Source organism: Squalius cephalus (genome assembly GCF_949319135.1).
Source record: "Squalius cephalus genome assembly, chromosome: 22".
In the NCBI taxonomy this organism is placed as follows: Eukaryota; Metazoa; Chordata; class Actinopteri; order Cypriniformes; family Leuciscidae; genus Squalius; species Squalius cephalus.
This window is the reverse complement of record NC_137143.1, coordinates 32858712-32874612: the sequence shown is the minus strand read 5'-3', so window position 1 is coordinate 32874612 and position 15901 is coordinate 32858712. Positions and strand designations below refer to the sequence as shown.

Below are 15901 nucleotides of genomic sequence, written 5' to 3'. Positions count from 1 at the left end.
TCTGTGGAAATATCCAGCAATAGCTTTTAAATATAGATATGTATTCGCTTGTGTGTAGGTATGTGTGCGTCATTCATTATTAAAAGTAGAATTTCCATATATATATATATAATACATTAGTAGAATTATAATACAATTCGTTTAAAAATTATTTATATATGTGTGTACATATATTTTATTATATATTTATATTTATATATAAATATTTTATTATATACTCTAAATATAATTTTATATTAACTAAATTATTTTATTATATAAAATAATGTATTATTGTATAATAATTATATATATATATATATATATATAAAAAATTATAACTACATATTTTTATAAAATTATTATATTTCTAATCTTCAAATAATTATAATTATTAATAAAATAATTGTAGGTATATTGTCGCTGTGATTTGCTGCTTCAGTAAAAGTATGGTAGAAATATAGTACAAAACAACAGAAATCAGCAGAAATCATCCATATTTATTTTGCTGGGTTTAATCACTGAAACATCTTCAAAAGTTCAGACATGCAAATCTAACATATTAATACATTAATCTGTAAACATGATTCAGGGTGAAAAATTGGCAGCATTTCTAGAGGAACTCCTGAGGAACGTGATCAGAGGAAAACAGACTAAACTACATCACTAATTCATAATCATTTCACAAATAACATCGAATCTCTCTCACAGAAACTCAAACACACACGAAGATTCACATTAATGAAGGAAATATTACATCAAGGCCAGTTATTAAAACTAGCAAATACAAGACGAAGGCACAACCAATGTGCTTTAATACAACAACACATTAATCTCTTTAATATTGAGTTATTTCATGAGAAAGTGTCATCTAATGTCAGTCTGTCAAATGATGGGGTCAGAGGTCAGAGGTCAGGGGTCAGGGTTGTTCACACTAGCGCCCCCTGCTGGAGAGGCGGTTTAAAAGCCCGTCTCGATGCTGAGGGTTCGACGGGTCACATGCTCGATCTCTCCTGTCACGTACTCGTCAAAACTGGTCTGATACTTCGCCAACATCTTCAGCATGGGACGCAGGTTCAGCCACCACTGTTCCTTCGGCATCCTGTGCCTGCACACACACACACACACACACACACACACACACACACACACACACACACACACACACACACACACACACTCTCAGAATGCATGTATAATCCGCACAGAAGTATGCTTGAATATCATGATATTAATCTGCGGATGCGTTGATTATTAGCGAGGTGAATCTCAGGGCACTCACTCGAAGTCGGTGTGTGTCTTGAGTTCGGTGACGGGACTGAACGACATGACCTTCTTCTTCATGCCGATCACACACGCCGTATCCGGAGCGTTGGCAAACACACGGCCTGCAACACACACATCATTCATCATCCAGTCCATGTGTGCTTCTATCATTTTATTAGGTTTTATTTTATACATTTAAATTTATCTGTAATTTATACTCAGTTTACTTTAAGTAATTTTGTTATTTACTTTCATCAATTTTTATTATTTTTCATAAAATATTTATATTTATTGCTGTTTTAGTAGTTTTGTTTAATTTAAAATTTCCCTTTTTATTTATTTACATTTTTGTAATTTTGTTATTTTTTAAGTTTGTGCTTTTATTATTATTTTAATATTTCTATTTAGCTGTAATTTTTATTTAATTCAGTTTTAGTAATTTTTTTGTGATTTATAATGTTATTAGTGCTTTAAAAGTATTTCTATTTAATTTTAAGTTCTATTTAAGATTTTGTAATTTTATGCGTTTTATAATTTAAAAAAAATTCTATTTAGCCGTAATTTTTATTGAATTCAGTTTTAGTAATTTTGTTGTGCTTTTATAATTGTATTAATTTGCAAAAAAATATTTCAGTTTTTGTCATTTTGTTATGCGTTTTATAATTGTTTATATTTCTATTTAGCTGTAATTTTTATTTATTGATTTCAGTTTTTGAAATTGCATGTGTTTTTATCATTTTTTTTTATTTTTATATATTTCTATTTAGCTGTAATATAAATTATATTTAGTTCAGGTTTATTAATAAGGCAACATTTAAAATTTTCATTTAAGTTTTTTTAAGTAAAAGTTTTTTATTCTCTTGATTTTCAGCCTCACTGCAGAGAAAGCAGAGTATGTGCAGTTCCTCACCCTGCCTGTAGGTGTCCCTCATCTTCTCCGTCAGCCACAGCACAGACTTCACTCCCAGTTTAGTGCCAAAGTTCCTGTCAAACGGAGTGGGAACGCCGCCCTGAACACACGAAACACATTAGCAACAGCCTCACCCCTGCAGTGGCGAGTCTCCCGGGTTCATCGGGTCACATGACCTCTCACCTGCTGCAGGTGACCCAGGACGTTGACCCTGCAGTCGAACACCCCTTTGCCCTCGGCGGAGTACAGGTTGTGGATGAAGTCGGTGGTGTAGTGCTTGTGGCACTTCTCATTCCTGCAGAGAGCAGCATCAGTCCTCACACAAGCCGTTCATCACGCTCATTATCACCAGTGCCTGAGGAACTCGTTAGTAACTCGAGTTACGTAATCAGATTACTTTTCAAATAAGTAACGCAAGTTACTTTGTTTTCCCATTTATTGACTGACAGCTCTCCTGTCCTCATGTTGAGACAAATCGAAGTGCAGAGGCGTTGTGTGTGTGTGTGTGTGTGTGAACATGATGTTATTGTAGTTCTAGACTAAATGTAATTTTTTGCACAAAAACAGATTGAATATTCCTCAAAAAGAATAAAATCAGTGAAATGCAGAATCAGTTTTATATGTTGGGAGTGTTTTAAAAATTGGACCCTGAGTCTGTAATAAAGCTGATTGATTTCTTCTGGCCTTCGATGATTCAGTGTAACCATAAGAAAAAATTACTATAGATTGTTTTGTTTTTATTGTTAAAGTAAGTGTTAAACTTTTTTCTCCTGTATCCTCTTCTTCTGTTATCCAGGGGCCGTATTCACAAAGCATTTTATCTTACCACTAGGAGTACTCCTAAATCGCACTAAAAGATTTTAGCTAGGAGTTTTCTCTTAAAAGTTATTCACAACGCCTTTCAGACCTACTCTTAGTAAAGAAAAATGACAACTCCTAAACTAAGAGTGAGTCTTCGTTGCTATGGATGACGTCATTACTCATGCACGAGCTTGACTGAAGTGACCACCTTGATTGGCTGAGGATTGTAACGCGGGAATGATTCAAACTCCTCCCCTACGATGATGAGTGACAGGTGACAGGTCTGAGAATGCGTGCGCTACACAAGTAGTGCGAAGGACGGAAGATGATGAATAACTGAATAAATAGCCTAAATGAATAAAGAGTAAAACTAGTAGCCTAATGAAACATATGGATTGATGCAATATCTTTGCAACATTATTGAATTAATCTGTCACTATATGCCTCTGCCTACGTTTGCGAAGAGAAGAACATTTTAATTTGATTCACAATGAAACGTTACAATTAGTTTACATGCAATGAGTAGCCTAGTTTTGGTTGTTGTTGGTGGCGTTATTACATCCCTAGTTATGCCTACAATGCAAAATAGTTCCCTCGCGATTGGAAGCTCCTGTAGCGCCGCATACGCATTTCAGAACATCGCAGCGTGAAATGCCACAAAAAGCGGTTTGTGAAGGTCTTAGTGAGTTAGGAGTCCTCTCGACTTCTTTTAAGCTGTCCCAGGCTTAGGTGCTACTTTTAGGGCTAAAATGCTTCGTGAATTACTCTTAGTGAAAAAAATTAGGAGTCCTAAAGTTAGGAGTGACACGCCCATTATTTTTAGGAGTTGCTCCTAAATTCGCCAGTTAGGAGCTACTTTTAGCCTTAAAATTCTTTGTGAATACGGCCCCAGAACAGCAGCGTCTAGTCTAGTCTACTCCTACTCCTACTCCTACCTCTACTCTACTCTACTCTACTCTACTCTACTCTACTCTACTCTACTCTACTCTACTCTACTCCCTACTTCTACTCTACTCCCTACTTCTACTCTACTCCCTACTTCTACTCTACTCCCTACTTCTACTCCTACTCTACTCCTACTCTACTCCTACTCTACTCCTACTCTACTCCTACTCTACTCCTACTCTACTCCTACTCTACTCCTACTCTACTCCTACTCTACTCCTACTCTACTCCTACTCCTACTCTACTCCTACTCTACTCCTACTCTACTCCTACTCTACTCCTACTCTACTCCTACTCCTACTCTACTCTACTCCTACTCTACTCCTACTCTACTCCCTACTCTACCTCTACTCTACTTCTACTCTACTTCTACTCCCTACTCTACCTCTACACTACCTCTACTCTACTCCTACCTCTACTCCTACTCTACTTCTACTCTACCTCTACTCTACTTCTACTCCCTACTCTACCTCTACTCTTACCTCTAATCCTACTCTACTCTACTTCTACTCCCTACTCTACTCTACTTCTACCTCTACTCCTACTCTACTCCTACTTCTACCTCTACTCCACTCTAACTCTACTCCCTCTCTACATCTACTCCTACTTCTACTCTACTCCTACTTCTACCTCTACTCCTACTCTACTCCTACTTCTACCTCTACTCCTACTCCCTACTCTACCTCTACTCTACTTCTACTCTACTCCTACTCTACATCTACTCCTACCTCTACTCCTACTCTACTTCTACTCTACTCTACTCCTACTCTACATCTATTCCTACTTCTACCTCTACTCCTACTCTACTTTACTCTACCTCTACACCTACTCCCTACTCTACCTCTACTCCTACCTCTACTCCTACTCCCTACTCTACCTCTACTCCTACCTCTACTCCTACCTCTACTCCTACCTCTACATCTATTCCTACTTCTACCTCTACTCCTACCTCTACATCTACTCCTACTCTACTTTACTCTACCTCTACACCTACTCCCTACACTACCTCTACTCCTACCTCTACTCCTACTCCCTACTCTACCTCTACTCCTACTCCTACTCCTACTCCTACTCCTACTCCTACTCCTACTCCTACTCTACATATATTCCTACTTCTACCTCTACTCCTACTCTACTTTACTCTACACCTACTCCCTACTCTACCTCTACACCTACTCCCTACTCTATCTCTACTCCTACTAGGGTTGCGCGATATGCTCCATTTTCATATCGTCCTATCGTCAGCCTGTGAGATCGGCGATACACGATATTATCGTGAGGGGGGCGGGGCTTACTTATTTGATGATTAACTTGCTTATTTACTCATCAATTTGCTTGTTTTATTACTTCGTTTTAAATGAGAATCTTTTTCTATTTTGCTAGCAAAGGTGGAGTGTTTATTAATAGGCTAAATCAGGTTATTTCCTGGTATAGTGAGGTAAAAAAAAAGATCCTAATCATTCTTGTATCTGACCATTCTTGTATATTTCAACATGTCAGCGGGAAATTTACGGACACACATGATCCCCTCATGCCGTTACAGATGCAGCATTTTGACTGTAGGCTGCTTCTGCACGAGATCATGAGAACACGTTTTAATTTATTGGGTCAAGAAAGAGTCGGAGTCTGCGATATGTCCTCCTACCAGTGCTCTCTCTGTCTGTCTGGATGCACTTCACTTATGCGCACCGCACTTCAATAAGCCGAAATAACGCGGGTTTTAAATGCCGGGAGAAATCAGAGGCAAAAATCTAAAAGTCGATCGGTACTTACTTATGACTTGACTCTGATAAAGGAAAATGGGTTAATCCGTTTACATGACCACATGCATTGTCAGTTTATTCAGCATAATCGAGTTAATAACGTGCATGTAAACGCGATCATTCCCTGAAAACGAAAGCAGAAACGGACTGAGCTTTCACTGCATTAACTGCGCGTTCTCTCAGAGACGACGGTGGATATAACGGTAGGCTACAGCATCTTAATTTACTGGCTTAATATTTCTCTTGTGGACTTACATTATTGACAGTGAAAAAAATAGAATATTTCTTGTTAAACAAGTTTGAAGTTGCTTGTGATTTTCACAGGCAGAGTTTCACAGATGCTTCGTGTAGCCTACTAAAGACTTTATTAGGCCTAGGCGGCCTATATAATTTTATTGATATTATTATTATAATTAATATTTTGTAATTGTACTGTTTTTAGTGTTTTTACTGTCATTAAATATTTTGTTAATGTGCTATGGAAACAAAATACTGACGAACAACGATGCCGCGTCTTCATCTTGGCTCTGTATAAGAATGATGCGTCTGTTAAAACAAGCACTCTTGGCAATTTGTGAATGGATCACCTTGCAATTCAATTTCGTTGTGGGATGTAATTTTTTTCTGTTTTAAAAATATTTTCTTTGAGGAGTCCTCATACGCGCGCGTCGGTGACGTCGCATGTGTGGTTATGTGATGTCGCAAGTGTGGTTATGTGGTGAGATGTCGTTATGAATTTAGGCAAGGCAAATATAATTGTAACTATACTAGCTTCATAATAATAATAATGATTTAATACATTAATAGGAAAACGAGCCAATTATCGTATTGATATCGTCAAAGGCATCTGCCATCGGCGATATCTCTGTCTATCGTCGATACACGATACTATCGTCTATCGGCACAACCCTAACTCCTACCTCTACTCTACCTCTACTCCTACCTCTACTCTACCTCTACTCTACCTCTACTCCTACTTCTACTCTACTTTACTCTACCTCTACACCTACTCCCTACTCTACCTCTACTCCTACCTCTACTCCTACCTCTACCTCTACCCCTACTCCTACTCCTACTCCTACTCCTACTCCTACTCCTACTCCTACTCCTACTCCTACTCTACATCTATTCCTACTTCTACCTCTACTCCTACTCTACTTTACTCTACACCTACTCTACCTCTACTCTACTCTACTCTACTCCTACTCCCTACTCTACCTCTACTCCTACCTCTACTCCTACCTCTACTCCTACCTCTACATCTATTCCTACTTCTACCTCTACTCCTACCTCGACTCCTACCTCGACTCCTACCTCTACTCCTACCTCTACTCCTACCTCTACTCCTACCTCTACTCCTACCTCTACTCCTACCTCTACTCCTACCTCTACTCCTACCTCTACTCCTACCTCTACTCCTACCTCTACTCCTACCTCTACTCCTACTCCACATCTATTCCTACTTCTACCTCTACTCCTACTCTACTTTACTCTACACCTACTCCCTACTCCCTACTCTACCTCTACACCTACTCCCTACTCTACCTCTACTCCTACCTCTACTCCTACTTCTACCTCTACTCTACTCTACTCCTACTCCTACTTCTACTCCTACTCTACTCTACTCTACTCTACTCTACTCTACTCTACTCTACTCTACTCTACTCTACTCCTACTCTACTTCTACTCTACTTCTACTCTACTTCTACTCTACTTCTACTCCTACTTCTACTCTACCTCTACTCTACTCCCTACTCCTACTCTACTTCTACTCCTACTCTACCTCTACTCTACTTCTACTCCCTACTCTACCTCTACTCTACCTCTACTCCCTACTCCTACTCTACTTCTACTCCTACTCTACCTCTACTCTACTTCTACTCTACTTCTACTCTACTTCTACTCTACTTCTACTCTACTTCTACTCTACTTCTACTCTACTTCTACTCCCTACTCTACTCTACTCTACTCTACCTCTACTCCCTACTCTACTTCTACTCCTACTCTACTCTACTTCTACTCTACTTCTACTCTACTCTACCTCTACTCCCTACTCCTACTCTACTTCTACTCCTACTCTACTCTACTTCTACTCCTACTCTACTCTACTTCTACTCCTACTCTACTCTACTTCTACTCCTACTCTACTCTACTTCTACTCCTACTCTACTCTACTTCTACTCCTACTCTACTCTACTTCTACTCCTACTCTACTTCTACTCCTACTCTACTCTACTTCTACTCCCTACTCTACTTCTACTCCCTACTCTACTTTTACTCTACTCTACTCTACTCTACTCAAATTAACATTTCCTTGCTAAGTAACGCAATTAGTTACTTTCTAAGGGAGTAATGCAATATTATAATGCATTACTTTTCAAAGTAAGTTTCCCCAACACTGGCTACACTGAAGGATTGTGGGAAGCGTTACCTTAGAACGAGTCCTCTCTGAATATCATTCTTCATTTTATCGGTCAAATGCTCCACGTTTGTCTGAGAGGAAACAGTGAAATACTGTTGTTTAAAATCAATATTACAATATTCACATAGAAAACAGCCGTTTCACAGGAATATATTTTACTTTAATTTATAATACTATTCCTCTGGTTTTCCTGTGTTTTTGATCATATAAACATGCCTCCAGCTCGTGGATGTTGAACGGCTCCTCGTAGATGTAGACGGCGTCTGCGCCCACGGCGATGCCGGTGGTGGTTGCTAGGTAACCGCAGTATCCGCCCATCGTCTCCACGATGAAGACGCGCCGCTTGGTTCCCGACGCAGACTGCTTGATTTTGTCGCAGCTCTGAGAAACAGACACACACACCGTTACAGACACACACACACACACACACACACACACACACACACACACATCGTTACACACACACACACCGTTACAGACACACACACACATACACACACACACCGTTACAGACACACACACACACATACACACACACACCGTTACAGACACACACACACACACACACACACACACACACACACACACACACACACACACCGTTACAGACACACACACACACACATACACACACACACCGTTACAGAAACAAACACCGTTACAGACACAAACACTGTTACACACACACACACACACCGTTACACACACAAACACCGTTACACACACACACACACACACACACACACACACACACACACACACACACACACACACACACACACACACACACAGTTATAGACACAAACACTGTTACAGAGTTACAGACACACACCGTTACAGACACACACCGTTACAGACACACACCGTTATAGACATAAACACTGTTACAAAGTAACAGACACAAACAGTTACAGTCACACACACACACACACACACACACACACACACACACACACACACACACACACACACACACACAAACACACACACACAAACACAGTTAAAGACAAACACTGTTACAGACACACACACCCTTACAGACACACACACCCTTACAGACACACACACCCTTACAGACACACACACACACACACACACACACACACGATCGGGTTGAGCGAGTCTCACCTCCATGGCGGCGTTCACCGCGGTGTCTGCGCCCAAACTGAAGTCTGTGCCGGGAACGTTGTTGCTGATCGTCGCCGGAATCACACACATGGGGAAACAGAGTTCATCGTAGCGACCTCGAGCTTCAACCAGCTGGAGGACTCCTTCATACGCCTGCAGGAGAGAAGATACTCATCACACACACCCACACACCCACCCACCCACCCACTTACTCACTCACTCACTCACTGACTGACTGATTGACTGACTGACTGACTCACTCACTCTCTCTCACTCACTCACTCACTCACTCACACACTCACTCACACACTCACTCACACACTCACTCACACACTCACTCACACACTCACTCACACACTCACTCACACACTCACTCACACACTCACTCACACACTCACTCACACACTCACTCACACACTCACTCACACACTCACTCACACACTCACTCACACACTCACACACACACTCACACACACACTCACTCACTCACTCACACACTCACTCACACACACTCACACACACTCACTCACTCACACACCCACTCACTCACACACCCACACACATACACCCACTCACTCACACACCCACACACATACACACACACACTCACTCACTCACACACTCACTCACTCACTGACTGACTAACTCACACACAATCTGTACCTCAAATCCACCAATCACCAGCAGCGACTGAATGCCGAATTTGCCAATGTTCTCCACGATTCTCTCCATGCAGGAGTTGGGAAGAGTCCTAAACACACATAAAACATCAATGAATGAATGAATGAATGAATGAACAAACTCCAACAACTGAAAAACAGTAAAAACAATAGCTTTGTGGATTCTAACAGTAATCATTTGAGGAGGTCAAGCAGGTGAACGACATAAATATCCCGGCGACCTCAGCCGATCAAAGTGTAGTTGATGTTTAATATACAGATATGGGGAGCCAGATGAACCAATGAGATCGTGCAGTGGGCGGGGCTAGTGTGATTGACACAGCAGCATGTGGTTTGTTTGGATCCTGGATAAAGATGATGTTTGATTTCTTAACAAGCAAGCATTAATTACTTCAATCAGCTCACTGTTTCTGCATTAAATTATTACATTGTTTAAATTAAATTAATACCTTTTGATTTTGTATATACATTTCTGAAATGCATAACTTAGTTTCCTCTGATAACAGAACACTGTAAATTGTAAAGTAGACTCATGCCCTTCCTGTAAAGCTGCTTTGAGATGATGTGTGTTGGAAAAGCGCTGTACAAATACATGTGAATTGAATTGATTGATGGTTTATCTCAGTGAACTGACCGTTTGGTGCCCAGTAGTGACCCGCCCTGACCCGTCCATCCCGCCACATCGTGCCAGTGAACCTCCGTCAGCTGCAGGAACACTCATGTCAGTGCATCAAAAGTGCCGACTTCGGTACCAAGTCGATACTGGAATTTTAAAAATGCGCCGCTTTGAGCGCTGTTGAGCGGAATCATAAACGCCTCTGATTGGCCGCTGTGTTCACGAGCTCATCAGATCTGTCTGTGATTGGCTACAGTGATCAGCGCACGGGAGCGTTTCAGAGCATCCGTCTATCAGCGGACCGGTCCTGCTTTCAAACGCTTGCGTGTGTGTGTGTGTGTGTGTGTGTGTGTGTGTGTGTGTGTGTGTGTGTGTGTGTGTGTAAGCGCTCGCTGAAGAGCGTCATTAATGTATATTTACAACATGTTTTTGAAGCGCTGATCACTGTAGCCAATCACAGACAGATCTGATGAGCTCGTGAACACAGCGGCCAATCAGAGGCGTTTATGATTCCGCTCAAAGCGGCGCATTTTTAAAATTTCAGTATCGACTTGGTACCGAAAACGGTACTTTTGACAATACCAAGAGATGATCAGACCATGTGACTGATTCTCACCGCGCCATTGGCCAGACCCTCGAAGCCGTCGTGAACGCTGTAAACCACGTGACCCTGAGCGAGTCCCACACGCACCGCTGACCTCACAGCAGCGTTCATCCCAGCAGCCGGAGCGCCCACGTTCAGGATCGCCATCGAGTGGTTACTCTGGAGGAACACACACACACACACACACACACACGCACGCACACACGCACACACACACACGCACGCACACACGCACGCACACACACACACACACACACACACACGCAAACAAAAACACACACAGACGCAAACACACAGGCAAACACACACACACACACACACACACACACACACACACACACACACACACAACACAAGTCTGTTTAAAGACGACATAAAAAAGCTGCAAACAGCTACATGATACTTTCTTTAATGTGAAAAAAAGTGTACATTTCTATGTATTCATAATATATATATATTTTTAAATTAAATATTAAAAGTTAAATTGTGTATATTGTATTTTTAATTTTATCATTATATAAAAAAAGATAGTATTATTATTATTATTATTATTATTATTAATATATATATATATATATATCAGATGTGTGTGTGTGTCTTTAAAAAATTAAATGTATATTTTAATAAATACACAGAAATGTAAACTAATATATCTGTATATATTTATTTATTTATTTATTTTTTTAAATGCCCAGATTCAGTTGATTGGACTTATAATTATATTCATTTGTCCAATTACATTTGAGCCCCTGAAAATGTATATAGAAATGCCTAAAATTTTAACTTGATATTTTTGTTCAACCCCTTAAATGAAAGTCTCATCATCTGGATTGTTTCATTTTAACTTTATTCTGGTGGCATACAGAGCCAAAAGTATGAAAATTGTGCCTATTCATTATAAACAAATGCTTATATATACACACTCACCTAAAGGATTATTAGGAACACCTGTTCAATTTCTCATTAATGCAATTATCTAATCAACCAATCACATGGCAGTTGCTTCAATGCATTTAGGGGTGTGGTCCTGGTCAAGACAATCTCCTGAACTCCAAACTGAATGTCAGAATGGGAAAGAAAGGCGATTTAAGCAATTTTGAGCATGGCATGGTTGTTGGTGCCAGACGGGCCGGTCTGAGTATTTCACAATCTGCTCAGTTACTGGGATTTTCACGCACAACCATTTCTAGTGTTTACAAAGAATGGTGTGAAAAGGGAAAAACACCCAGTATGCGGCAGTCCTGTGGGCGAAGATGCCTTGTTGATGCTAGAGGTCAGAGGAGAATGGGCCGACTGATTCAAGCTGATAGAAGAGCAACTTTGACTGAAATAACCACTCGTTACAACCGAGGTATGCAGCAAAGCATTTGTGAAGCCACAGCACAACCTTGAGGCGGATGGGCTACAACAGCAGAAGACCCCACCGGGTACCACTCATCTACACTACAAATAGGAAAAAGAGGCTACAATTTGCACGAGCTCACCAAAATTGGACAGTTGAAGACTGGAAAAATGTTGCCTGGTCTGATGAGTCTCGATTTCTGTTGAGACATTCAGATGGTAGAGTCAGAATTTGGCGTAAACAGAATGAGAACATGGATCCATCATGCCTTGTTACCACTGTGCAGGCTGGTGGTGGTGGTGTAATGGTGTAGGGGGTGTTTTCTTGGCACACTTTAGGCCCCTTAGTGCCAATTGGGCATCGTTTAAATGCCACGGCCTACCTGAGCATTGTTTCTGACCATGTCCATCCCTTTATGACCACCATGTACCCATCCTCTGATGGCTACTTCCAGCAGGATAATGCACCATGTCACAAAGCTCGAATCATTTCAAATTGGTTTCTTGAACATGACAATGAGTTCACTGTACTAAAATGGCCCCCACAGTCACCAGATCTCAACCCAATAGAGCATCTTTGGGATGTGGTGGAACGGGAGCTTCGTGCCCTGGATGTGCATCCCACAAATCTCCATCAACTGCAAGATGCTATCCTATCAATATGGGCCAACATTTCTAAAGAATGCTTTCAGCGCCTTGTTGAATCAATGCCACGTAGAATTAAGGCAGTTCTGAAGGCGAAAGGGGGTCAAACACAGTATTAGAATGGTGTTCCTAATAATCCTTTAGGTGAGTGTATATATATATATATATATATATATATATATATATATATATATATATATATATATATATATATATATATATATATATATATATGTGTGTGTGTGTGTGTGTGTATATATATCTTTTTTTTGACAGTATATAGTGTTTGAAAGAGTGTGTCCACCTTTGACGGCGCCGGGTGATGATGAGCCAAGAGCTTGTACGTGTTCCAGTTGTTCTCAAAACTCCTGCGATGAAGAAACATCTGATGAACTCAGAGATTCACGAACACAATCACACAAACACTGAGAGAAACTCACTTCCCCCGCAGCTGAATGGCCTCTTCAAACCTCTTCTCATTCATGGCTTTCTGAACCTCTTTCGTCTAAAACACAGAAACACACACTCAGTGTCCTGTGTGTTCTCTGCACTGCTCTAGCGGACTGAAGGTCAAGGGTCGCGGTGTGTTTAACTCACCATGTTCACACACTCCATGAGCGGCAGACGCATGGCCTGATTCCCCGACAGGCCGATCACGACAGCTGACGTCTCCGGGGTCGCTTCCAGCAGCGCAACCACAGCCTCTACACCCATCTTACTGCTCTACACACACACACACACACACACACACACACACACACACACACACACAGACATAAACACACACACACAAACACATATATATATACACAGACACACACACAGTAATAATATACACCAGGAGAATCACAAAAGTATGGAAGCTTGTTTCTGCCACAGAATAAAAAATAAAAGAAGATCATTGTGACTTTTGTGTGTGTGTGTGTGTGAGAGAGTGTGTGTGAGAGGTGAACATGGACTCACCAGGACTCTGTCAAAGGCAGACGGTGTTCCTCCTCTCTGAACGTGACCCAGTACAGTGACCCGTGTGTCGTAACCCAAACGCTGAACCACCAGCTGCGCACACACACACACACACACACACACACACACACACGGTTAGAACACGAGTCTGAAGATCTCACACAGCTGAACATCATCATCTGAGTCTCACATCTTTGACGTAGTTGGAGGAGATCAGCTGGCCGTGTTTGTCGATCGCTCCTTCTGCGATGATCACGATGTTCAGACGAGAGCCTTTACTGCGACTCTGACCACACACACACACACACACACACACACACACACACACACACACACACACACTAAAGTCAAATACTTTCTACAAGCTAAAATATTGCACTATTATTCAAAATAAAACTGAAATCAGTAAATCACAGTAAATGGTGTTTTTACACACACACACACACACACACACACACACACACACACACACACACACACACTCTCTCTCTCTCTCACACACTCTCTCACACACACACACACACACACACACACACACACACACACACACACACTCACGAAATCCAGGTGTTTTTCCATTCAAAATAATGTTTGATGGTTTGAAATTGATTTGAAAATAAATATCCATAGCCATAAATATTACTAAATACAATTTATAGCTGTAATGTCAAATAAAATTATTATATAATTAATTATAAATGTTTTCATTTACAGTGATTTTTATTTTACTTTAGTAGTAATATTTCTTATTTTGCTTCTATTTAGTAGTAATAATAATTTGTATTATAATAATATTTTTATATTTACTATAACATGTTTTGGTTATATATAAATGTATGATTATATTGATTTGTCCAGTTTCCTCTGAGCCCCTGAGGACGGGCGGTGCCGTGTACGAAAACCTGTTTGCACTCCATGGGTTTTCTTTATTAAGTGTCAGTGTTTCCCGGGATCATGAGGACTCTGACCTCTCCCAGTCGAGCGCACATGTGATCCTCCCAGTCGTCCTCTGGTGGAGCCTCCGGGATGAAGAGCCAGTCGGCGCCGGACGCCAGAGCCGAGACCACAGCCAGATACCTGGAGAACCACACACACCGGATCAGACACACACAGACCGGATCAGATCACACACACACCGGATCAGACCCACACACACACACACACCGGATCAGACCAGACACACACACACACACCGGATCAGACACACACAGACCGGATCAGATCAGACACACACCGGATCAGACCCACACACACACACACACACCGGATCAGACCAGACACACACACACACACACACCGGATCAGACACACACAGACCGGATCAGATCACACACACACCGGATCAGACCCACACACACACACACACCGGATCAGACCAGACACACACACACACACCGGATCAGACACACGCAGACCAGATCAGATCAGACACACACCGGATCAGACCCACACACACCGGATCAGACCCACACAGACCAAACACACACACCAGATCAGACCAGACCCACACACACCGGATCAGATCACACACACACACACACACACACACACACACACACACACACACACACACACACACACACACACACACACACACACACACACACACACACACCGGATCAGACCCACACAGACCGGATCAGATCAGACCCACACAGACCAGACACACACACACACACCGGATCAGACACACACAGACCGGATCAGATCAGACCCACACAGACCAGACACACACACACACCGGATCAGACACACACAGACCGGATCAGATCAGACACACACAGACCAGACACACACACACACACACACACGAGATCAGACCAGACCAGACCCACACA

General features: G+C 41.5%; 1 protein-coding gene across 1 annotated transcript in view; it reads right to left on the bottom strand.

The window, feature by feature from the left end:
- Positions 1-457: 457 nt before the first annotated feature.
- pfklb (phosphofructokinase, liver b) overlaps positions 458-15901 on the bottom strand; it is a 20400-nt gene continuing 4956 nt past the window's right edge. The window contains exons 7-22 of the mRNA XM_079857186.1: positions 15032-15140; positions 14254-14349; positions 14064-14156; positions 13698-13823; positions 13541-13605; positions 13405-13468; positions 11127-11273; positions 10529-10599; positions 9878-9965; positions 9215-9367; positions 8303-8467; positions 8096-8157; positions 2339-2450; positions 2156-2255; positions 1262-1367; positions 458-1087 (exon numbers count right to left, since the gene is read on the bottom strand). Coding sequence (XP_079713312.1) covers positions 940-1087; positions 1262-1367; positions 2156-2255; positions 2339-2450; positions 8096-8157; positions 8303-8467; positions 9215-9367; positions 9878-9965; positions 10529-10599; positions 11127-11273; positions 13405-13468; positions 13541-13605; positions 13698-13823; positions 14064-14156; positions 14254-14349; positions 15032-15140 — 1705 coding nt within the window. The 3' untranslated portion in view covers positions 458-939. The remainder of the gene's footprint in view (positions 1088-1261; positions 1368-2155; positions 2256-2338; positions 2451-8095; positions 8158-8302; positions 8468-9214; positions 9368-9877; positions 9966-10528; positions 10600-11126; positions 11274-13404; positions 13469-13540; positions 13606-13697; positions 13824-14063; positions 14157-14253; positions 14350-15031; positions 15141-15901) is intronic.